At 40.7% G+C, this 24,431-nt stretch overlaps 1 protein-coding gene across 5 annotated transcripts in view; it reads left to right on the top strand.

Annotated features, from left to right (window-relative positions):
* The window catches only part of SERAC1 (serine active site containing 1), a 66,996-nt gene that overhangs the window by 26,749 nt on the left and 15,816 nt on the right, over positions 1–24,431 (top strand). For 4 of the 5 annotated variants that reach the window (XM_047859966.1, XM_047859968.1, XM_047859964.1 and 1 more), the window contains 4 exons: positions 217–338; positions 1,665–1,793; positions 13,267–13,380; positions 15,375–15,537. In XM_047859966.1, coding sequence (XP_047715922.1) covers positions 217–338; positions 1,665–1,793; positions 13,267–13,380; positions 15,375–15,537 — 528 coding nt within the window. The remainder of the gene's footprint in view (positions 1–216; positions 339–1,664; positions 1,794–13,266; positions 13,381–15,374; positions 15,538–24,431) is intronic. The other variant, XM_047859967.1, reaches the window with a different exon arrangement.

Genomic DNA, 24,431 nt, shown 5'->3' with positions numbered 1-24,431 from the left:
TGTGATATGCCTACATATATGTTGAGGAGAATTGTGAGATCAGTCCTGGAAATGTTGGACATCTGGCTTACTGGTATTGTAAAGGCAGTTGACATTGTGAACAGAGACTTGGGAAATTTTGAATCATAAACTTGTAGTTTAAAAATTAAATTGTTTATTTAATTCTTGAAACAGCTATAAGCCAACTTGGGTGTTAACAACATACTTTTACAATAGATTACCAGTATAGGATAATTGCTCAAGCCTGTGATCTGAGAACTCTTATCGGTTTGGCACGAAGCAAAGAGAGTGATCTTCGTTTTTTCCTGCCACCACCTCCTTTGCCATCTTTAAATGAAGTAAGTAATAAAATAATCCAGTGAGTGAAAAATAAATTAACATATCACATCTTCACTCTGAAGGGTGCAGAGTAACCTTTCAAAAAGTAGTTTGAAAAAAAACCAAAAACCCACCAGTTTGTTGTCTACTTTTCACAAGCAGGTGAACTAGATATAAACCTGAAATTGTAGTTTTTATACCAAGATTTCCTGGTTTATCAGGAGATGTTGTTTCTCTTGTGTTATTTTCCCTTTTGGGTATTGGAAGTCTCTATACACCAGATGGTAACTTCATAGCCTATTAACATCGATGAGTTGGTCACTTGTTCTAATATTGCTATAGATCAGTTTTTCTCAGCCTCAACACTCCTAACATTTTGAGATGAATAATTCTTTGTTGTTGAAGATTGTTCTGTACATTATAGGGTGTCTAGCTGCATCCCTGGCATCTACTCATTGGATGCCAGTAGCATCCCCAAAGCTGTAACAACCAAAACTGAAGATCTTGCTAAATGTTTCCTGGGGCTCAAAACAGTCCCTGGAAAACCACCACATGTAGATACTAATGTATAACTTTGCATAGCTATTTATTAACCACTACATGTAGATATCAACCTAGTACTCCTCATAGTTGTTAAATACTAACCACTAATAGGTATTAGAGTGTGCTTCTTGAGCAGCTTTTCTAGGCCTTCCTAGAAAATGAAAATCAAAAAACTTGCAATCAGTTGTTGAAAATTAGAAAAATGGGGCGCCTGGGTGGCGCAGTCGGTTAAGCGTCCGACTTCAGCCAGGTCACGATCTTGCGGTCCGTGAGTTCGAGCCCCGCGTCGGGCTCTGGGCTGATGGCTCGGAGCCTGGAGCCTGTTTCCAATTCTGTGTCTCCCTCTCTCTCTGCCCCTCCCCCGTTCATGCTCTGTCTCTCTCTGTCCCTAAAATAAAAACGTTGAAAAAAAAAAAAATTTATAAAAAAAAAAAAAAAAAAAAAGGAAAATTAGAAAAATGAATATGCTAGATGTAAGTTATTAGAGAAAATGACTAATGAGTTCTGGATTTTAGAAGCAAGAACATAATAGAAGAAGAAAGAGTATAACAGTCCATTTTAAATCGGGAGCTAAACTGTGCAGTTTTTGGACTGAGGTAGCAGACACGGAAGTCCAGAACTCAAAGTTCAGTGATGCTCATTTACTTGGGTGGGTGATGGCGTTTCAAGACTAAAAGCACCAATTTATCTCTGCTCTTTTGTTTTGTTTTGTTTTGTTTTGTTTTGTTTTGATTCTTTGGGTACTTTTGTTGTACTCTGTTGTTGAGCTTAACTATGGGGCATTGTTTCTCCTTTTATTCCAGGATACTTGCATTGAAGAAGAGCTCAGACAGTTGCTGGCTTCTTTACCTCAAACGGAGCTAGATGAGTGTATCCAGTATTTCACATCTTTGGCTCTGAGTGAAAGCAGTCAAAGTCTAGCTGCTCAGAAGGTTAGCTCATTTATTCATTGAGTAAATATTTTGGAGTGCCCGCCCACCCTTTCTAGGATCCTGTGCCAGGGGCCAGCATTCAGAACCCTAGAAGAGCCATCCATCCAGGAACAGAATAAACATGGTGACTCCTGGTTGTATTCCAGGCACTGGGCCAGGTGTTAGAGATGGTGGGGAGACATGTAAATAAACAAAGTCCCAGAGTGTGTAAGAGAGATACAGGTTACTTCCAGAGCCTTTCACTGTGCTTAAGAGGTCGTTTAAGGCTTCATGGAGGTGCCTCTGAAGTTAAATCTTAAAGAATAAATAGATAGTAATTTACAAGGTTTTAAATATCACCTATATGCTCCTAATGCCTAAAGTGATTTCTCTACTCTTATGTTCTAACTCAGGCTCTGGATTTGAATATTCAGCTTCCTGCTTGATGTCTTTGCTTGGATGTCTAATCCAAGTCCCAAACTCAGCACGTTCAGCCCACCATCTCTCCACTAAGCTCTTCCTCCTCTACTTCCATTTCAGTAAATGGGGCAGCATACAGGTCGTTGCTTAAGCTAACGGCTAGGAATTCTTGTTGATTCCTTCCTTCCATGTTCAGCCAGTCTGCGGTTCCTGAAAGCTGTCCCTTCACATATAGTTTGAGTCCATTTGTCTCACTGTCTGCAGTGTAGCCACCTTCTCCTGGCCGCCGTCATCTCTTTCTCAGACTGTCCTGTTCTTTCATCTTGACTTCTGTTCTTGCTTTCATTTTTTAAATAATTTTAGAATCTCTTTCAGTCTCCTATTATTTTAAGTTCATTGAGGTGTTAATTCCTGTCTGTGGTGGCATCAACTCTTATGTTGGATTGTGGATTAATATGGGTCATGTGTTTTTACCGTGAGCTTGTCTTTAGCTGAATGGATCATTTTCTGTGTAAGTCCCAAGCACCCTGGATTGTAAATCTGTCCCCACAGAGCAGTTTTTGTGTTTGCCCCTGTTGGATACCCCAGGAGGTTCGCTGTCACTGGACTAGTTTGATATGAATTCCCCGGTTTGGGATTCCTGTGGCACATAGGAAGTATAAATTCAGATACATCTGTAGAGGGCTTAGTGTTGGGGTTAATTTCTCATCCAAAGCCCCAAACAGAAACAGACTTCCATAGGCTGGTGAGTAGAGTTTTTAGGCTCTCTTGGAGGAGGCAAACTTTTCAGGGCTCTGCCTTTCTAAAGGGATCCCAGATCTAGTTCCCACTGAATGTGACATCCAAAACCACATCACTTGCACTGAACGAGGAAAATCCCATCTGAGGAGCCTGCAGGCATCTTACCTCGGCAGTCCTGTGCTTCCCACTTCTGCTGCAAGTTCCATCTTCAGTTCTCGCAGAGGTTCTGCTTTCTTTCTTCTTCCCATTTTCTTTAGAACTTGGCTATGTTTTAAAATAGTTTTGGATTGCATTTCATCAGACATTTCTACATGTTTGTAGTGGGAGGGATTCACTTAGAAGCCAAGTTCGCCATCTTGCTGGATCCAGAAAGCTTCCTTATCACATCTCCATCATCTCAGACCCCACAGCAGGCTCCTTACCTGTCTCCCCAGGTCTGCGCTTTCACATCAGCCAGAGTGATTTTTACAAAAACATGAATTCGATCCACTCATGTTCCTGCATTAAGCCTTCCAAATGGCTTCCCATACATGTCGAGTCTGAGCCCTTCTTATGATCAGGGCATGGACTGGCCATTGTTTATCAGAGTGGCTGCCCCTTGGAATGGTAAGGAAGTTGACAGGAGAGGGACAGTAGGGTGTAAAGTTTGCATAGTGGCGATCGGTGGGCTCAGCTGTGCGTGCCATCTCCTCGGAGCTCTCCACGTGCTCCGCAGGGCGCCCCACACCTTTGGAGTAAGACTGCCTCGCACATGAAAAGCCATTTTGGTTGAAGGGTTTATATTCTCTCCCCCTGCATCCCCTCCTCCCAGTGCTTTAGCTGTGGGCCCGTTCACTGGATGTAAATAACTGGCATGCGCAGCAGAGGCTTCATCCAAGTGAATCAGAGCGTGGTGTCCTGAGGGTAGTAGCCCAAACAGACTCCCAACTCTGATCTACCTGAGGGCAGTCTGAGCTCATTGGCAGTTGCTCTCTATTGCCCCTTGCCCCAGCCACTAATGTACTCCCATTCTCTCTCAATTTGCCTGTTCTGGACATTTCACATAAGGGGTACCATCTAGTATGTTACCAATATGTCACCTTTTGTGTCTGACTTTTGAAAGTTCGTCCACGTTATAGCATGTATCAGTACTTCTTTCCTTTTTGTGGCCAATAACGTTCCATTGTATGGATAGACTCCCTTTCGTTATCCATTCCTCAGCTGATAGATATTTAGGTTGTTTCCACTTTTTGGCTATCATGAATAATGCTGCTATGAATATCTGTGTACAAGTTTTTGTGTGGGCATATGGTTTTAATTCTTTTGGGTGTCTACCTAGGAGTGGAGTTCCTGGGTCCATATGGTAACTCTTTGTTTAACTCTGAGGAACTTTCAAACCATTTTCCACAGTGGCTGCATAATTTCTCATTCCCACCAGCAATGTATGAGGGTTTTAATTTCTCCACATACTGGCCGACACTTGTTACCCATCTTTTTTTTTTTTAATTTGTTTAATGTTTATTTATTAGAGTGAGAGAGCGCGTGCTTGAGCGTGAGTCGGGGAGGGGTAGAGAGAGAGACACACACAGAATCCGAAGCAGGCTCCAGGTTCTGAGCGGTCAGCACAGTGGTCTGACATGGGGTTCAAACTCACAAACTGCAAGATCATGACCTGAACTGAAGTTGGACGGTCACTTAACCTACTGAGCCACTCAGGTGCCCCACCTATGTTTTTTATTACAGCCATCTCATTATGTGTGAAGTGACATCTTTATTCTGGTTTTGATTTGCATTTCCCTAATGATTAATGATGTTGAGCACCTTTCTATGTGCTTATTAGTTATTTATATACTTTTTTTTGGAGAAATATCTGTTTAAATCCTTTGCCTAATATTTTAATTGGGTTACATGTCTTTTTATTCTAAAAATTCTTTGTATATTTTGGATAAAAATTGTTTTCAAATATTTCTCCCAAACTGGGTATTTTCCTGATAGTGTCTTTTGCAGCACAAACATTTTTAATGGTGATGAAGTCCAATTTGTGTGTTTTTGTCTTTTATTGCTTGTGCTGCTGGTGTCCTGAAGACCATGCACCTCTCTGAGTAATTCCTTATCTGGACCCTTCTCCGTTCTCAGGCTTCCCTTTTCATCAGGGAGGCAGGGAGCACAGCCTCACTTTCAGCAGGTCTTGTCCGGCTTCTGGTAGCTTGAGCTTTGCCAGGACCAGACTGTTATCAGCAGGATAGTAAGCACAATGGGGTGGATGTGCCTCCCTGCTGTCTGCCACAGGTGTCCCACTGACCTCTGTCTCCACTATCGTCACTCCTCTCCTCGTCCCCATGCCAGAGCTCCTGGTACCTGGCCTGATGTTCTTTTTCAGCACAATAGATTTTCTTTTGCTTATTACTATTGAGTTAAGATCATCCTAACTTCTATAGTGTTCTGTCACCTTCTGTGGCATTTTTTAACATTTTGCTAAGTCAAGAGAGAGAAAGTAGTTTGATATACTATGCCACCTCCTTTCTGCCCAGAAGCCATGGCCTTGGCCAGCAGTTTAAAGACCCTAGGACTTTGTGTGTGTATACCTATGCGCGTTCATAATTAACATATACTGTGTGTATGTGTTCTTTGATATTTACTACCCTGGAGATGATGTAGGTTTCCTGCCATCTGAGATGCCCCCCCCTCCTTCTCAGCTTATTTTATTTTCTTTTTTTAAAGATTTTATTTTTGAGTAATATCCACACCCAACTTGGGGCTCAACTCACAACCCCGAGATCAAGAATCACATGCCGCACCAACTGAGCCAGCCTGGTGCCCCTCAGTTGGCTTATTTTAAACAAAATCTTCCCCTAAACAAAGTGATGTCTGAAAAAGTAATTCATGTGACCTTTTAACTGCATTGACTTGACTCTATTCCAATCAGTATATTTAGGTATCGTAGATCACATTGGAAATGATGAAACTGATATTTACTCAAAACATTTCGTTCTGCTGGGCAGACTACATGCACACATAGATCTATCCTTTCAGTAGAAATTTCAAAAAGAAATTGTTTCTGGTACTTAAAAAAAAATGAATGCTTTGTGATTAATGAAGTACTTTTGATTTTTCATTTAGAAGGTGCTGCTTTCACCTTGATTTGCCTCCCTGTCCTCTGAACACTTTTTTTTAAAGAGTTTTTATTTAAATTCCAGTTAGTTACCATACAGAGCAATATTAGTTAACAACATACCGCATAATACTAGTTTCAGGTGTACAGTGTAGTGATTCAGCACCTGCATACCTCACAGGTGCTCATCACAGCAAGCGCCCTCCTTAATCCCCCTCACCTACTCCCCCAGCCCCCCACCCACCTCCCCTCTGTAACCACCAGTGTGTCCTCTAGTGAAGAGTCTGTTTCTTGGTTTGCCTTTCTTTCTTTTTTACCCTCCTCTGCGTGTTTGTGTTGGTTTTTAAATACCACACAGGAGTGGTATTTGTCTTTCTCTGACTTCTTTATTTTGCTGAGCATTATACTCTCTAGCTCCATCCCTGTTGTTGTAAATGGGAAGATTTCGTTCTTTTTGATGGATGAGTAATATTCCGTTGTACATACACACATGTATATGCGTATTTATGTATGTGTGTATATATATCTATATATACACACACCACATTTTCTTTATCCATTGATTAGTTGATGGGCACTTGGTCTGTTTCCATAATTTGGCTATTGTAGATAATGCTGCTGTACACATGGGGGTGCATGTATCCCTTTGCATTAATATTTTTGTATTCCTTGGCTGAATACCTACTAGTGCAATTGCTAGATTGTAGGATAGTTTTATTTTTAATTTTTTGAGGAGCCTCCATACTAGCTTCCACATTGGCTGCACCAGTTTGCATTCCCACCAACAATGCAGGAGGGTTCCTCCTTCTCCACATCCTCACCAACACCTGTTGTTTCTTGTGTTGTTGAGTTTAGTCTTTCTGACAGGTGTGAAGTGATATCTCATTGTAGTTTTGATGTTGAGCATCTTTTCATGTATCATCTTTTCATTGGCCATCTGGATGTTTTTGGAAAAATGTCTATTTGTGTCTTTTGCCCATTTTTAAATTGGATTATTTGGTTTTTGGGTGTTGAGTTTGATAAGTTCTTTATATGTTTTGGACAGTAACCTTTTATCAGATATGTCATTTGCAAATATCTTCTCCCATTCCATAGGTTGCCTTTTAGTTTTATTGATTCCTTTGCTGTATAGAAGCTTTTTATTTTAATGAAGTCCTAATGGTTTATTTTTGTTTTTATTTTCCTTGCTTCAGCAGACATATCTAATAAGAAGTTGCTACAGCTGATGTCAAAGAGGTTACTGCCTGTGCTCTCCTCTGGGATTTTAATGGTTTTATATCTCACACTTAGGTCTTTCATCCATTTTGAATTTTTTTGTGTGTATGGTGTAAAAAAGTGGTTCGCTTTTATTCTTCTGTGTGTTGCTGTCCAGTGTTCCCAGCACCAGTTGTTGAAGAGACTGCCCTTTTCCCGTTGGATATTCTTTCCTACTTTGTCGATGATTAGCTGTCCATATAGTTGTGGGTTCATTTCTGGGTTCTCTATTCTGTTCCATCGGTTTATGTGTCTGTTTTTGTTCCAATACCATGCTGTTTTGATTACTTCAGCTTTGTAATGTAACTTGAAGTCCGGAATTTGGATGCCTCTAGTTTTGCGTTGCTTTGCTTTGCCTTTTCAAGGTTGCTTTGGTTATCTGAGGTCTTTTGTGGTTCCGTACAAATTTAAGGGTTGCTTGTTCTAACTATGTGAAAAATACTGTTGGCATTTTGATAGTGATTGCATTAGGTGTGTAGATTGCTTTGGGTAGTATAGACATGTTAACAACGTTCTTCTAATCCACGAGCATGGAATGTCTTTCACTTTCTTTGTGAGCTCTTCAATTTTTTTCATCAGTGTTTTATAGTTTTCAGAGTACAGGTCTTTCACCTCTTTGGTTAAGTTTGTTTGGCAAGGGAGAAGTAAAATTACTACTTGCAGAAGACATACTCTATGTAGAAAACCCAAAAGACTCCACCAAAAAGTGGCTGGGACTGATAACACAGATTCAGTAAAGTCACAGGATACAAAATCAACGTACAGAAATATGTTGCAATCCTTTTTTTTTGTTTTAATGTTTATTTTTGAGAGAGGGAGAGAGAGCACATGCATGAGTGGGGAAGGGGCAGAGAGAGAGGGAGACATAGAATCCAAAACAGGCTCCAGGCTCTGAGCTGTCGGCACAGAGCCCGACACGGGGATCAAACTCACAAACCGTGAGATAATGACCTGAGCTGAAGTCAGACGCTTAACCAACTAAGCCACCCAGGCGCCCCAAATCTGCTGCATTTCTATACAGCAATAATGAAGTAGCAGAAAGAGAAATTAAGGAATCAATCCCATTTACATTTACAACAAAAACAGTGAGATCCCTAGGAATAAACCTAACCAAAAAGTTGTACTTCTTTAATTAATTTAATGTTGAAAAAATATTTAATTTCATTTCTGAAGCTCTGTCTCATCAGACCAATAAGCAACTCCATCTCAGTTATTCTCCTCCCACTACCCCTGTCTAGTCAGGCTCCTCCGATTTTTCACTTGCCAAGAAGTTGGGAGTGAAGAGGTAGGAGGGGTGTCCATCTGGTTTTTAGAGATCTGTCAGACCTGCCTGTGGCAGTCTCTAAGCACCCTTCAAGGGACACTACGCTGCTTCTATACGAAACTGCCTCCTCACTGAGGGAACGCAGCCTTGGCAGCTGTCCCACACAGCTGTTGGGTTCCAGGGCATGGCTTCTTCACCTTTGTTAATCACCATGGACCCCTTTGTGATTTAGTAAAGTCTGTGACCCCTTTGTGATTTAGTAAAGTCTGTGAACTTGTTTGTAGATGCATAAAACTCAATACACAGGATTATAAAAGAAACCAATTATATGGGGTACTGTTACCAAAAATAATTTTGGTATCATGTATTTCTTGTTCATGCATTAAATAACAGGAAGAGACCTGTAAAATGGGAAAGTTGAAGTTTATTTTTAAAACACTTTAACTTTTGGGGTGCCTGGGTGGCTCAGCTGGTTAAACATCCAGCTCTTGGTATTGGCTTAGGTCATGATCTCACGAGCATGAGATCAAGCCCTGTGTCGAGCTCTGTGCCGACAGTATAGAGACAGCTTGGGATTCTCTCTCTCTCCCTCAGAGAGCTACCACAAATGAGATGTAATACGAAAATATCTGTACTCTCTATTACCGACAGAGTCACACAGATTGTTACCATTACTATGGTCTATTGTCTGTGTTTACAAAATTTCTGTTAGATGTCGGGAAGATAAAGATGTAACTTTTTCTCCTCCAAGCATACACCCTACCGACCCTGAATTCTGTCTACTCCAGGCCCTTAAGAATGGCCCTGGGTCTGCAACTCATGCTTTAGAATGAATGCACCGTCTCTCTTTTTTTTTTTAAGTTTGTTTGTTTATTTTTTGATTTAGAGAGACAGACAGTGCCAGCTGAGGAGGGGCAGAGAATGAGGGAGAGAGAGAATCTCAAGCAGGCTCTGTGCAGTCGGCTCAGAGCCCAACACAGGGTTCCATCTCACGAACCATGAGATCACTCACTATCTGAGCCGAGATCAAGAGTTGGACACTTAACTGACGGAGCCACCCAGGTGCCCCTAAACACACCGTTTCTAAGCCCAGTTAGTTTGCATAATTTGCAGAGTTCTGAGGTTGTCAGTTTTTATGCAGAAATGCCAGGGATTAGCTTTTACACACTTTAAAACAGAGGGTCCCACAATAAGAAGCAATAGCAAGACTCTCTGTCCCCCTGCTCTCCACCCATCCTGGCAGTGATCTGCCTACTCTCCTTTTGTTTTCAGATGTCACATCTCTTGGCAGCTTGCCTACATCTGTCTCTTCACTACCTTTCTGACCGTCCCTGTCCTCCTGCTCGTTCTCCCTCACGCTCGCTGTATTCCAGCCACGCTGGCCCTCACTCTCCATTCCTTAAACTCGCTACCTGCTCGAGTTCTCTCTGCCTGGGATTCTCTGCCACCAGCTTGTCATATGGCCGCTTTTTCATCCTTCAGCTTGTCAGCTCCTCAGAGAGACCTTCCTCTCCATCTCAAATGTTTAGTGCATTTATCGCCCTTCGTAGTATTTATCCCGTTGTGTAATTATGCTGTATATTTATCTGTTTGCTTATTTAATTGTCTTACTCCCTTCCAGTGGTCAATAATAATGTCCCTAGTACCAAATACAGTGCCTCCCACACAATATGTTCTCACAAAATATTTATGGAATAATGGATGAATGAATTATGACATTGCTAAGGGAGCCAGCTGTGCACGAATTTATATATGCTTAAATAACAGCTGGTATATTTCTGTTATGAGTCAAAGTATTTTTGCATGGCAGACAAAAGTGTAGATAACTATGAGGATATTGTTTTTTTTTTGTTGTTGTTGTTGTTGTTTTTAATTTTTTTTTTTCAACGTTTATTTATTTTTGGGACAGAGAGAGACAGAGCATGAACGGGGAAGGGACAGAGAGAGAGGGAGACACAGAATCAGAAACAGGCTCCAGGCTCCAAGCCATCAGCCCAGAGCCTGACGCGGGGCTCAAACTCCCGGACCGCGAGATCGTGACCTGGCTGAAGTCGGACGCTTAACCGACTGCGCCACCCAGGCGCCCCTATGAGGATATTGTTTAAAAGGAGCATAGGTTATATGGTAACAAGGTATCTATTATGTATGAAATCATTTGGCCATTATAAATTTGTTGAGATACATTTGAAAAATACCATGTTAATCCAGAGTAATGTTGTGTCTCAAATTGAGTATGATATTTACAAAATGATACATAAAATTCTTTGTTACACTTATGACTAATATAGAATATGGATGTAAATTCTTTAGTAACTTTATTAGTTGACATCCCTCTTCTGCTTTGTTACTTGCCTTTTGATTTTTATACCTTACCCTTTATTTTTAACATTGTCACTCTCTTTCTTTTCCTCTGCATTTCTTTCATTCTTAAGAAACTGTTTTTTGGTTGCACTTACAGAATTTGATGTGTGGCATTTCTTAAATTTTTACGAATTTATGTAAACTTGCTCTGTCTTAATCTAGTGATAAAGCAGCAGTAACCTATGTATGTTTATTTTCATGTTAAGAATTAGAATATATTCCATATGCTCACACCACGAGTTTATACCTTTTATTTATTCCTTTTTCTTGTGTTTTTAACTGCCACACAATCTGCCAGTTCATAAACAACTTAGAAGCTTTGCTAATGAGGTTGGAATTGGAACTGTATTTTTATTTCCCACTTAGAAAGTGATCAAGAGAAATGTAAAATCCTAGGTAATTTTTTTCCTTTTTTATTTACTTGGAGCATTTAGCTTAGAAAGAGGTCAGGTGATTTGGGGGTGTGTGGTAGGGAGAAGGATTTGGGGGAGGCAGGTTGTGTTGGTAAATCTTTTAAGAAAAGTTCCCCATCCCCCAAAGCCCACCAGTTCACTGTTTACCCTTATCCCTGCTAGAGGAGAGAATGACTCTCAATGAATTAGTCCCTTGCCAGGCCTCTACTTAAGTAGCATAAACGTTTGAGATCTAAGCATGTTTAAACTTGGAAAAACAGAATGTGACATCAAGAGAGGAGGGCATGAGTAAGAATTATAGAATGATCAAACATTTTGAATATTTACTGGGTTTACTGAGCCATGAGCCCTATAAATTAACTCAAAATGGAGAAACTTATGGATTATATTTCCTATAGGAAACACTGGGCTTTCTAAATACATTTTTGAAAAACATTACCTTGTAGTTGAGTTCTTTTGCCAGCAGGTGGCCTGTATGCACACAGTTATGGCCCCTCGTGCAAATACAAAGCACTTCAAAGGAGATGCAGTAATGTCTTCTTTTCATCCCTTCTGTCTCCCTCACCCAGCGCACATGCACGCACATGCACACACACGCACACCCGTTCACAGTTACACATACTCTTTACACATATTATAGCATACAGTACACATTCTTCTGCCCTTTCTTTTTCTCACTTACGGGTTCATCTTGGAGATTGGTATATGCCAGCATACAAGGAGACTCAAAAATTTTTATATTCTTTTTTTTAACGTTTATTTTATTTTTGAAAGAGAAAGAGAGGGAGGGGCAGAAGGGATGGGGGACAAAGGATCTGAAGCAGGCTCTGAGCTGACAGCCGAGAGCCTGACGTGGGGCTCGAACTCATGAGCCATGAGATCATGACCTGAGCTGAAGTCAGACGGTTAACCAGCTTAGCCACTCAGGTGCCCCCCAGATTTTTATATTATCATAGCATTCCATTGTACAGTGGTACCATCGTTACTTAACCAGCCCTCTGTTGATGGCAGTAGGTAGTGCTTACAAAGACTGTCGCCGTGAACAAACCTGTACCTGTATTACTCTGCCTATGTGTGTCTCTCTAGGTTGGATTGTTGAAGGGCACGGGCGCTTGTAATTTAGACAGCTGTCCTTAAGTTGTCCTCCATAAAAGTTGCAGGGTGATGGGAATGCCCGCTCCCCACCCCTCTGATAGATGAAAACTATCCTTTCTCATGACTGTTGCCACACATGCCTCTCATTATAAGTTGTGTTGGGCATTGTTTCGTAGATTTCCTTTCCTAGGAACTTTCTGTTTATGACTGTTGCTCATTTCTCCATCGCATTGTTGATATTTTTGCCACTGATTTGTAGGGGATTATTGCATACTAGTGACATTAGCGTTTGACCTGTGATGATAGTTGAAATTTTCTTTTCCCAGTTTATTCTTATATTTTGCTATTAGGGCTAGTGCACACTCCTCTTCTGTCTTCTGGTTTTCCTAACCCTTCTGTTTATTCTTCCATATGATCTTGAATTTCAGTTTAGGAAGAGTTAAAAGTTCTCTGATCATTGTCATTGTTTGTCTTCATTTTATATTTTTCCAGCAATGCCTTTTTTCTTTTTTATTATTTTGATTAATAGACTTCAGGTAGACTCCACCACCATCATCTGACAGTAGAAAATTATGGTCAACCCTAGGCTTTTCTTATTTGGTAAAGAATTGTGTGTCAGTCTTCATACTTTGAGAGAAGAGGACACAGAAGAAAGAAGTAAGGAAGATGCAAAGATCGCCTCCTCTAGAAATGATCCCTTATGTTTTCTGTTCTAGTAAGCAACAACTTGCATAACTAGTTCCCTTTCAGCTTCCAAAATAGGTTGTGTATAATACAGGGATTTTTTCGTGTGTGTGTGTGTCAAACAAAAATTATGAGTCACTCTTCTCAATAAACATTTTAATTATCTTTCAGGGTGGCTTATGGTGTTTTGGAGGAAATGGGCTTCCTTATGCTGAAAGTTTTGGAGAAGTTCCTTCAGCTACAGTGGAAATGTTCTGTTTAGAAGCTTTGGTAAAACATTCTGAGGTAACTTTCATTTTCAAAATGTGGTTTACTTTTTATGATCGCAATAAAAAAATTGTACATCATGGTTCATTCCAGCGAAATAATCCTCATTTTTTATAAAAGAAAAGAAGCTTTTTGCTTATTTACAAATTTTCTTTTTTCCCCATTTAGTTGTAGAATTGATAATCATGACTTAGCACCGATACATGTATTTCCTTTTGCCAAGTATTTCTGAAAATGGATTTAATCTTAATTGCGCATAAAGCAACCCATTGTTTAAATATGGCGTTGACCTTTGAATTACGCTATCTTATGCTACCTTTCTCAGATCTTTTTTATAAATAATATTACCAGGTAGTTAATTTCCAGTAAAACATCTGCCAAAGAAGCCAATATAGAAAAAAGGTAAATATTTGGATGGCCATACTCTTGAATTTTAAACAGAGCTTATATTAGTGGTTTTTAAGTTTTTTGGCATGTATGACAACTTTTCTGTCATGATCATAGTTTGATTTTAAAAGAAAAGAGCAACAGACTTCGTGATGCTCAAACATGAATGCATAAAAACCACTCAGGAAGCATGTTTGAAAGAGCACATTTCCTGGTCACCTCTAGCAGCTTCAACTTAGTAGTTGTGGGCTGGTGTCCGGGAGTTTGCGTTTGTAACGGGCATCGCTGGTGAGGCTGCTGGAAGTAGTTCATCCCGCATCGTGAGAAACTCCATCCTAGAGATCTTAAACTTTCCAGTTTAATTTTGAGGACCATTAGACACGGCTCAGGAGCATAGTGGTCTCTGGTCATCTTTAGTTCCCACCAGCGGAGTTAGGAACTGCGTACAAAGCAGAGGTATTAGTGTTGTAGCTCAGAAGGGCACATGGGAAAATAGTGCTAGAGGTTTTGTAGCTTATGATCAGTTTCTGAAGCATTAGATCTGTCTTCAGTAGAAAGTACAGTGTGTGGAATACCTTTATTACATTATCTCACTGACATATGTCTAAAGGGCATACTTTTAAATGCACTTAAAATGTGATCAAATTCAGTAAAAATTTAGAGAATGAAAATTGTTGCATATACAGGACACAGCATCATGTCAGTGAGTACAGCTAGTGATGGGAAGAGGCCAAGGTCATGCCGGTGACCTTGGCACACCGTGAGGGCTTGTTGGTCAATACTGTCGCCTTTCCATAATATTACGTATTTCCTTTGGCTGTATTTTATCCCTTTTCTCTATTAAAAATTCGTATCCCCTTTCTTTCCTTTTTATTTTTATCATTTGATCTTTCTCTTTAAAAAATGTTTCTGACTCCTGAGTTTTAGGAGAGCCCCAGACCTGTGGACTTGTGTGGGCTGGTGTGCAGGGCGGCACATGGTGCCATTCTCTGGGAGTTCTTGTTTGCAGAAGCAAAAGCTGCCACTTGAATGGGGTTTTTCTTCCCATTATCAGGTGGCAGGTTTCTCGGTTAGAGAATCTTTTTAAGGTAATTTCAAGCCAGTCAAAGTATCACTGTAAACTGAAACCATTCTAGGGGTGCTGGGGTGCCTCAGTTAGTTGTCTGACCGGCTCAGGTCATGATCTCGTGGTTCTTGGAACCTGGAGCCTGGAGCCTGCTTTGGATTCTGTTTCTCCCTCTCTCTCTCTGCCCCTCTCCTGCGCTCGCTCACTCTCTCTCTCTCTCAAAAATAGACATGAAAAAAATTAAGATAAAAAAATTGAAACAATTCTATAATAATGACATTGTCAAGTTACATCCCACCAAGAGCTAAGCAGAGTAAGAGTAAACATTTCAGAAGCCCTGGTGAGATACGCCTTAATTTTTTTCAGTGATTTTGAAGCACCTCCCGCATAGATAGGAATTTGCTTATTTATTTAAGTGAGCTGCGAGGAGAGTGTTGGGTGGTCTCTCTGGGTCTCTGTCCTTGAGCAGGAGCCCCTAGCTGTGCCGTCAGCATGTTGTGTCACCTCGCTAGTGAATTTGTGCAACATACGGTGAGCTTTCATTAATTTATCGTGCTAGATACCCACACACTGTGATGAAATTGAAGCAAATGGAGGCTTGCAACTACTTCAGAGGCTGTACCAACTTCACAAGGATTGTCCCAAAATACAGAGAAATATAATGCGTATCATTGGAAACATGGCTTTGAATGAACATCTTCATTCTACTATAGTTCACTCAGGTAACACCGTTATATACTGAGTATTTTGGATCCGATCCTTTGTTCCCACCTCCACCCCTCATGATACGTTAATCTTTTTATTTATTTATTTATTTATTTATTTATTTATTTATTTAATTTATTTATTTATTTAATGTTTATTTTTGAGAGACAGAGCACGAGCAGGGGTGGGGCAGAGAGGGAGGGAGACACAGAATCCAAAGCAGGCTCCGGGCTCTGTGCTGGCAGAGCCTGCTGAGGGACTCAAACTCACGAGCCGTGAGATCATGACCTGAGCCAAATCAGACGCTTAACTGACTGAGCCACCCACGCGCCCCACAATACATTAATCTCTTAATAGACTTAACACTTCGCTTAGGGTTAGTTATGGGTCTTTAGAGCATATCGTTTTAGTAGGGGCATGGAATTGCTTGGGACTTGTGTACTACAGACCTGAGATCATTGGTGTGCGGACAGTCAGAGGAGAGCAGTTTTTGCCTTGACGACCATCTAATGGTCTACATCACCTTTGATAGGATTCGGTTGACCCAGAGTACGTGTACTCAGTATAATTAGTGATTTTCCCCCTTGCAACTAATCAACTGACTGTGGGGAGATACTTAGGACCATGCAGATATCCAGCTCCTCATCTACTGAACTCCCCTTCCGGATCCAGTCTTCATCATGATGGTTGCAAAATGATAATTTTCTAACTGCAGCACGCCCTCCCCGTGTACTTTTCAGCATTTGGCATTTCCCTGTAAGCAAGAGCCCTTCCTTCTCTCTCCTTCCATCTGTCTCCCTTTCTTCCCTCTTGTCCCTCCCTCTCGCTCTCTCCCTCCCCATCAGTATGGGCACATGGATTCCTGGTTGTTTTTTTTTTTAATGGTTTATAACTTATTACTGTACTTAACATTAGATGCCAGATTGTTTCGGTTTTGGTCAGTGGGAGCCCGACAAACCGGCTCCCTGTGTCCTGGCAGTATGCCCACCTCGTCTGGGGAGGCATTCCTTATTACTGTCTGAATAACAAGATGTTCCAGGCTCCTTCCTCTGAGGAGAAGTGCAGATTGATCTTAGTGCAGATTGATTTTTAGAGACCAGGATCTGGGTGCTCGGTGTGCTTATTGTTCCTGGAGTGTCTTCGCTTCTTGGCTCTTTCAGTGGAAAAAGCAAGGTGGTAAATATCAGGACACACACAAGTATGCATTCATATGTGCACATATACATGCATATGCTCATAGTTGTTAGAGACTGAGTTTACGTTTTTTCTTGTGTCAGTCTCTTTTTTTGTTTGTTTACATTTAAGAGTGTTTTGATCAATAAAAGTTTTTAATTTGATGAAGTCTCATTTAGGGATCAGCAAACTTTTTCTATAAAGAACCACTTCCTATGGGCTTTATTTGCTCCACTTTTTTAGGTGCTTAAGGTAGAAACTTTTAGATCCTAATTTTAACCTCTTCTTGTTTCAGACATCTATTACTGTGTATCAAACACAAAATTCATTGGTTAAAATAGTAGTCCTATATTTTCCTTGTGAATCTGAAACTTCGGCCAGCCTCTGTGGCTTCATGCAGCACTAACTGGGGCAGCTCGGCTGCGGGATGGAGGGTACACTTTCATGATTGTCCCTCACGTGGCTTGCATACTGGTACTGCTGTCAGGTAGGAGCCCAGCTGGGGCTGGGGACATTGGCTCCTTCCTATATGCACCTCTCTGTGCAGCTTGGGGTTTCTTAAAGCATGGTGGCTAGGTTTCAACAGCAAATGTCTCAAGAGAGGACCAGGCATACGCTCTTTTTTGCCTCTTATAAGCAAGCATTGGGAGTAATTTCTGACCTACTCACTAAGGCTAGCTCATATTCAAGAGGAAGGGCTCCAGAAGGGGTTTAGACTCATGACCTCTTGATGGACAATAGTTTCAAAGCATTTGAAGACATGTTTTCAAATCACTACAATTATTTTTTAATACGAGTATTTAAAGCTGTAAATTTCCTCTAACTTGTTTTAGATGGATCCCTTAAATTTTGAATATACTGTATTTTCATCATTATTCAGTTTAAAATATTTTCTACTTTTTCTTGTGATTTTTTTGCTTTGTCTCATGGGTTACTTAAAAATGTGCTGCATAGTTTATAAGTATTAAGGATTTTCTAGATATCATATGTCCATGATTTCTCATTTAATAGTCCATGTGTTCAGAGAACATACCCTGTAAGAGTTTAGTCTTTGGAAGTTTACTGAGACTTATTTGATAGCCTGTTTTGTGGTCTGTCGTGATGCATGTTCTGTGTGCGCTTGGAAAGAATGAGTGTTTTGTAGTTGTTGGCGAAGTGTTCTGTATGTAACAATGAAGCCATAGCATTGCTCAAATCTTCTCTGGATCTTCATTGAGCTTGGTCTCGTTCTCAGTGAATTACTGAGAGATGTGTTGAACTATAATTGTGAATGTCTGTTTTCCTTGTAGTTCTACCAGGTTTTTCTTCCTAGCAAATTATTCATTTTTTATTATTAAGTGATGTCTCTACCACTGGTGACACTCCTTTTCCTTAAGTCTACTTTACTTGGTATCAAAATAGCCACACTGGCTTTTTCTTTTAAAAAAAATTTTGTTATTGGGGTGCCTGGATGGCTCATTTGGTTGAGCATCTGTCTCTTGATTTTGGCTCTCAGGTCATGATCCCAGGGTTGTGGGATCGAGCCCCACAAGAGATTCTCTCCCTCTCTGCCCCGCTCTCCTGCTCGCACATGCTCTCTCTCTCTCTCTCTCTCTCTCTCTCTCTCTCTCAAACCAAGAACAATTAAAAAATTTTGTTATTGAAGTATAGTTGACATACAGTATTATGTTAGTTTTCAGGTGTACAACATAGTGATTCTACAATTTTATACATTACACAGTGCTCACCATTGTAAGTGTAGTTATCATCTGTTACCATACAACATTATTATAATATCATTGGCCATATTTCCTATGCTGTTCTTTTTGTCCCTGTGACTGATTTATTTTATACCTGGAAGTTTTTACTTCTTCATCTCCTTCATGTATTTTGCTCATCCCCCCATCCTCCTCTCGTCTGGCAGCTGCTAGTTTGTTCTCTGTATTTATGGGTCTGTTTCTATGAGAGTTTTTGGTTTTTGTTTTTTAGATTTCACATATAAGTGAAACATATGGTATTTGTGTTTCACTTTCTGACTATTATTTCGCTTAACATAACACTCTCTAGGTCTATTTATGATATCACAAATGGAAAGATCGCATTCTTTTTTATGGCTGAGTGATAGTCGATCACACACACACATACACACACACACACACACCCCTTCTTCTTTATCCATTTACCTGCTGATGTATTCTGGTTTTTTCCATATCTTGGCTATTGTAAATAATGCTGCAGTAAACAAGGGTGCTTGTATTTTTTTGAATTAGTTTTTTCATTTTCTCTGGATAAGTACCCAGTAGTGGAATTAAAGGGTTATATGGTATTTTTGTTTTTAATTTTTTAGTAACCTCCATATAATTTTCAACAGTGGCTGCATCAGTTTACATTCCCACCAACAGTACATGAAGGTTCCTTTTTTCCCCACATCCTCACCAATGCTTGTTATTTCTTGTCTTTTTGATTCTAGCCATTCTGACTGGTATGAGGTGATACCTCATTGTGTTTTGATTTTCATTTCCCAGATGATCACTCTGGCTTTTTCTTATGCTTGCTGTTTGCAGCCCTATCTTTTATCTTTTCCTTTTCCCCTTCTTTTGCGTTCATTTTTCTGTGACTTTATTTTTTTTAAATATTTTAAATGTTTATTTTTGAGCGAGAGAGAGAGACAGAGTGTGAGTGGGGGAGGGGCAGAGAGCGAGGGAGACATAGAATCTGAAGCAGGCTCCAGGCTCTGAACTGTCAGCACAGAGCCCAGTGAGGGGCTCGAACTCACGAACCCTGAGATCATGACCTGAGCTGAACTCGGCCACTCAACTGACTGAGCATCTCTCTGTGACTTTAAAAGTAAGTACATCTTTTATAGACAGCATAGAGGTGCATCTTTTTTTTAAATCCGGCTTGATCTTTTTTAATAGGGGTGTTTTGTCTTGTTACCTCTAATGTATTTATGAGTATTGTTTCCTTTTTTTCTTGTTTACTGACTTTTTTGGGTTACTTGAATATCTTTTACATTCTGTTCTTTCTCCTGTTTCTGCTTTTTATATATTATTATTTGTGTGTTTTTTTACTTGTTGGTATCCTTATCACAGTCTATCTTGAATTAATATGATACCACTTTATCTGTAGTGTGAGATTCTTCAACGTTTATTTATTTTTGGGACAGAGAGAGACAGAGCATGAACGGGGGAGGGGCAGAGAGAGAGGGAGACACGGAATCGGAAACAGGCTCCAGGCTCTGAGCCATCAGCCCAGAGCCTGACGCGGGGCTCGAACTCCCGGACCGCGAGATCGTGACCTGGCTGAAGTCGGACGCTTAACCGATTGCGCCACCCAGGCGCCCCTGTAGTGTGAGATTCTTACAACAGTATAGTTCACTTCCCACCTCTTGCCATCCTTTCTGGTATTGTCTTAATATATTTTACTCCTCCATTATGTTATAGACTTTGTGATACATTGTTGTTATTTTTTAAGAGTCAAAGACTATAAGAAAAAAAGAAAGTGATTGTTGTTTACTTACACATTTATAGTGGTCCGCTCTCTTCCTTCTTTTCCTACATTTACATCTGATGCAATTTCCCTACAGCCTAAGGACCGGGGTGTGCTGGACAGATTCTCTCACCTTTCATTTTCTGAAAGTCTTTTACTTCGCCTCTATTTTATTATCCCAGGAAAGAGATTTTCCATGGATAAAGAATTATTCGTTGGCAGTATGTTATTTTTTCTGTCAGCACTTGAAAAATGTCATTCCATTCTCTCCTAACTACCACTGTCTGATGAGAAGTCTCTCATTCCCATTTTCATTCTCCTGTATGTAACTTGTCGTTTTTTCTCTGGCTTCTTTGAAGTTTTTATGTTTGGTTTTTAGCAGTTTGACTCTGAAGTGCTTGGTTCTTTTTTTATATTTATGCTTCCACTGAGCTGACTGAATCTGTGGGTTGATGTTTTTGATCAGATTTGGAAAATTTCCAACCAGTGCATCTTAAAATATATATATATATTTTTTGTCCCTTTTTGGTCTATTCTCCTTTTGGGGCCTCAGTATATATATGAGACCTCTTGATTCTGTTCCACAGGTCATTGGGAATCTGTTGATTTCTTTTCAGATATTTTTTTTTCCTCTCTGTGTCTTACTTTGGATAATTTCCATTGACTTATCTTCAGTTTCTTTAGTGGTATAGAGCCTTGATCAAATCAGTATTTTATTAAAAAAACAAACCCACACTCTTCCCATAACTGACACTTGGCTCTACCCCAAGTCCTCAGTCCTCTCTGGTGATGTCAACTTGTACCGGACAGTCCACTAAACGCCTTGGTCTCTCAGTCCCTTGCCCTTCTCATCTCTGTCGACTTCCTTCTCTGCTCCTGATTGTCTAGCACTCTGTTCCTGTGCCGCACCTTGTCCTTGTCATTGCCTGAAACCGCTGCACTTAACAAGCCAGTGACTCACTTCTGAGCACTACTTCCCCTCGTTCAAGCCTGTGTTTGCACCTGCTGCCACAGGGACTGTTTTTCTTCTCTCCAGGAGTCTGTCTCCCTGGCCCCTTTATTTTCTCCCAGCCCATCAGTCCTCTTTCTTCTTCGCCTCACTCCTGAGCCAGCATATCCATGCTCCGTGGTCCATCATTTCCGTAACACACTCTTCAATGCCCCGGAACTCCCCTCCCCCTCTTTCAGCACACCCTTGCTCAAGACCCAGCACTAGATAAAGCCTACTGTCCGCTCCTTCTGTGGCTGAGCATAGACTCATGGCAGATGGGTCGTCATCTTCAGTATCGCTCAGCAGGCCTGAATATGCTTAGCAATACCCATTTAAGCCCCCTCCACCTTCCTCAGCCCGTTCATATGCTCTATCCCTCTTGGCAGAGGACCTCTCCTACTTCAGTGAGACTGCTGAAACCCTGAAAGGAATTTTCCCTCAGTTTCCCACTACCAAAACCAAACCCGCCTTCTCCTTTTCTGCTCTTGAAAATAGGAGAAGGGACATCTCTTGGGAGACCTCTAACTGTGCCTGGCTCCTGGCTCCTCTCACTGTCTCAGGAATTGCTGGCCTTTCTCGTCTGTGTGGTCAGCAGCTCCCTCTCAACAGGACCCTTCCAATCAACACACATTAGGGGGCAATGTGACAAACTAGTCTCAGTACCACATCCCCCTGGTTTTTCAGCCTCTCTTCTACTCTTCCATTTTATGTCTAACCTTTCAAAGAATTATCTGTACTTCTCTTTGCTCAGCTCCCATTATTTCTGAATATTTCAGTTTGAATTCTGCTGCCCTGCCCTGTTTTATTTTTTCTTGAGGTACCTGTAGCTCTACCTGTTCGTGTGTGTATGTGTGTGCACGAGCACACGTGTGTGTAAATCTTTTTTTTTGTTGTTTATTTCTGAGACAGAGACAGAGCATGAGTGGGCAGAGAGAAGAGGGACACACAGAGTCAGAAGCAGGCTCCAGGCTCTGAGCTGTCAGCACAGAGCCCGACGCGGGGCTCGAACTCACAAACCGTGAGATCATGACCTGAGCCGAAGTCAGTCGCTCAATCGACTGAGCCACCCAGGCGCCCCTGTAAATCTTAATAGTATCAGGTCTGTAACTTCTTTTTAAGTTTATTTCAGAGAGAGAAAGAGAGTGCCTGCGATGGTGAATAGGCAGAGAGAGAAAGGGAGAGAGAGAATCCCAAGCAGGCTCCACACTGTCGACACAGAGCCCGATGTGGGGTTCAGTCCCACAAACTGTGAGATCATGACCTGGGTTGAAATCAAGAGTTGGACACTTAACCAGCTGCACCACCCAGGTACCCCACAGATCTGTAGCTTTTTACCATCCAGATTTACAAAAGTTAAAAAGATGTTGATAATATCCACTGCTGGTGAAGGTGTGTGAAAACTGCTCCTCTGGTTGTTGGTGGGGATGTAAATTGATTCAGTTTTTTGATGGGTACTTAGTAGTACCTATTAAAAGAATGTATATACCATTTGAAATAGTAATAATACTACAAGGACTCTCCTACCTAAATACTCATGAGTGTTAATTGAAGATTTGTATATAAAAATGTTTATCAGACAGTTGTTTGCAGTATGGAAAAAATGGAAACAACCCAAATGTCTGCCAGTAGGAATAATGGTTAAATAAACAGTGGTATATTCCATCCATGTTAAATGCTATAGTTAAAAAGAGTAAAGCTGATGTATATGGAGAGCATTCCAAGACACATTGCTGAAGTACACGATCAAGTCATGGAACAGTAGGAATAGTAAGATTCCATTTAGGAAAAAAAAATGCATGTAGAGCCACAGTGTATGTGTATAAATGATAGGTATGCGACTGAATTTTTTAAAAAGGTTTGGAAGGGTGTCCACCAAACTTTTAACCGTGGTTACTTCTGAGGATATACATGGAACTGGGAAATGATGGGAGTGCTAGAGTGGGAATTTGATTATTAAGTGCTATTTTTTAAATATAATTTGTTAATTTGTCAAATTTATTATTTATCAAATTGGCTAACATACAGTGTGTAAAGTGTGCTCTTGGTTTTTGGGGTAGATTCCCGTGGTTCATCGCTTCCACAACACCCAGTGCTCATCCCAACAAGTGCCCTCCTCAATGCCCATCACCCATTTTCCCTCCCCCCCCCCCCCCCATCAACCCTCAGTTGTTTAAGAGTCTCCTATGGTTTGCCTCCCTCCCTCTCTGTAACTATTTTTTCCCCTTCCCCTCCCCCACGGTCTTCTGTTAAGTTTCTCAGGATCCACATATGAGTGAAAACATATGATATCTATCTTTCTCTGACTGACTTAGCATAATACCCTCCAGTTCCATCCATGTTGCTGCAAATGGCAGCATTTCATTCTCATTGCCAAGTATTATTCCATTGTATATATCAACCACATCTTCTTTATTGATTCATCAGTTGATAGACATTTAGGCTCTTTCCATAGTTTGGCTATTGTTGAAAGTACTGCTATAAACATTGGGGTACATGTGCCCCTATGCATCAGAACTCCTGTATCCCTTGGGTGAATTCCTAGCAGTGCTACTGCTGGGTCATAGGGTAGGTCTATTTTTAACTTTTTGAGGAACCTCCACACTGTTTTCCAGAGCAGCTGTACCAGTTTGCATTCCCACCAATGGTGCAAGAGGGTTCCCGTTTTTCCACATCCTTGCCAGCATCTGTTGTTTCCTGAGTTTTTAATTTTAGCCACTCTGACCAGTGTGAGGGGCTATCTCAGTGTGGTTTTGATTTGTATTTCTTCGATGAGGAGTGACGTCAAGCATCTTTTCATGTGTCTGTTGGCCATCTGGATGTCTTCTTTGGAAAAGTGTCTAGTCATGTCTTCTGCCCATTTCTTCACTGGATTATTTGTTTTTTGGGTGTTGAGTTTGGTAAATTCTTTCTAGATTTTGGATACTAACCCTTTATCCAATATGTCATTTACAAATATCTTTTCCCATTTCGTTGGTTGTGTTTTAGTTTTGTTGATTGTTTCCTTTGCAGTACAGAAGCTTTTTATCTTGATGAGGTCCCAATAGTTCATTTTTTCTTTTAATTCCCTTGCTTTTGGAGATGTGTCAAGCAAGAAATTGCTGTGGCTGAGCTCAGAGATATTTTTTTCCTGCTTTCTCCTCTAGGGTTTTGATGGTTTCCTGTCTCACATTCAGGTCTTTCATCCATTTTGAGTTTATTTTTGTGAATGGTGTAAGAAAGTGGTCCAGTTTCATTCTTCTGTGTTTTGGTGTCCAGTTCTCCCAGCACCATTTGTTAAAG

This window comes from Prionailurus viverrinus, chromosome B2 (genome assembly GCF_022837055.1).
Source record: "Prionailurus viverrinus isolate Anna chromosome B2, UM_Priviv_1.0, whole genome shotgun sequence".
In the NCBI taxonomy this organism is placed as follows: Eukaryota; Metazoa; Chordata; class Mammalia; order Carnivora; family Felidae; genus Prionailurus; species Prionailurus viverrinus.
The sequence above is the reverse complement of the archived record's forward strand: the minus strand, read 5'-3'. Positions and strand labels throughout refer to the sequence as shown.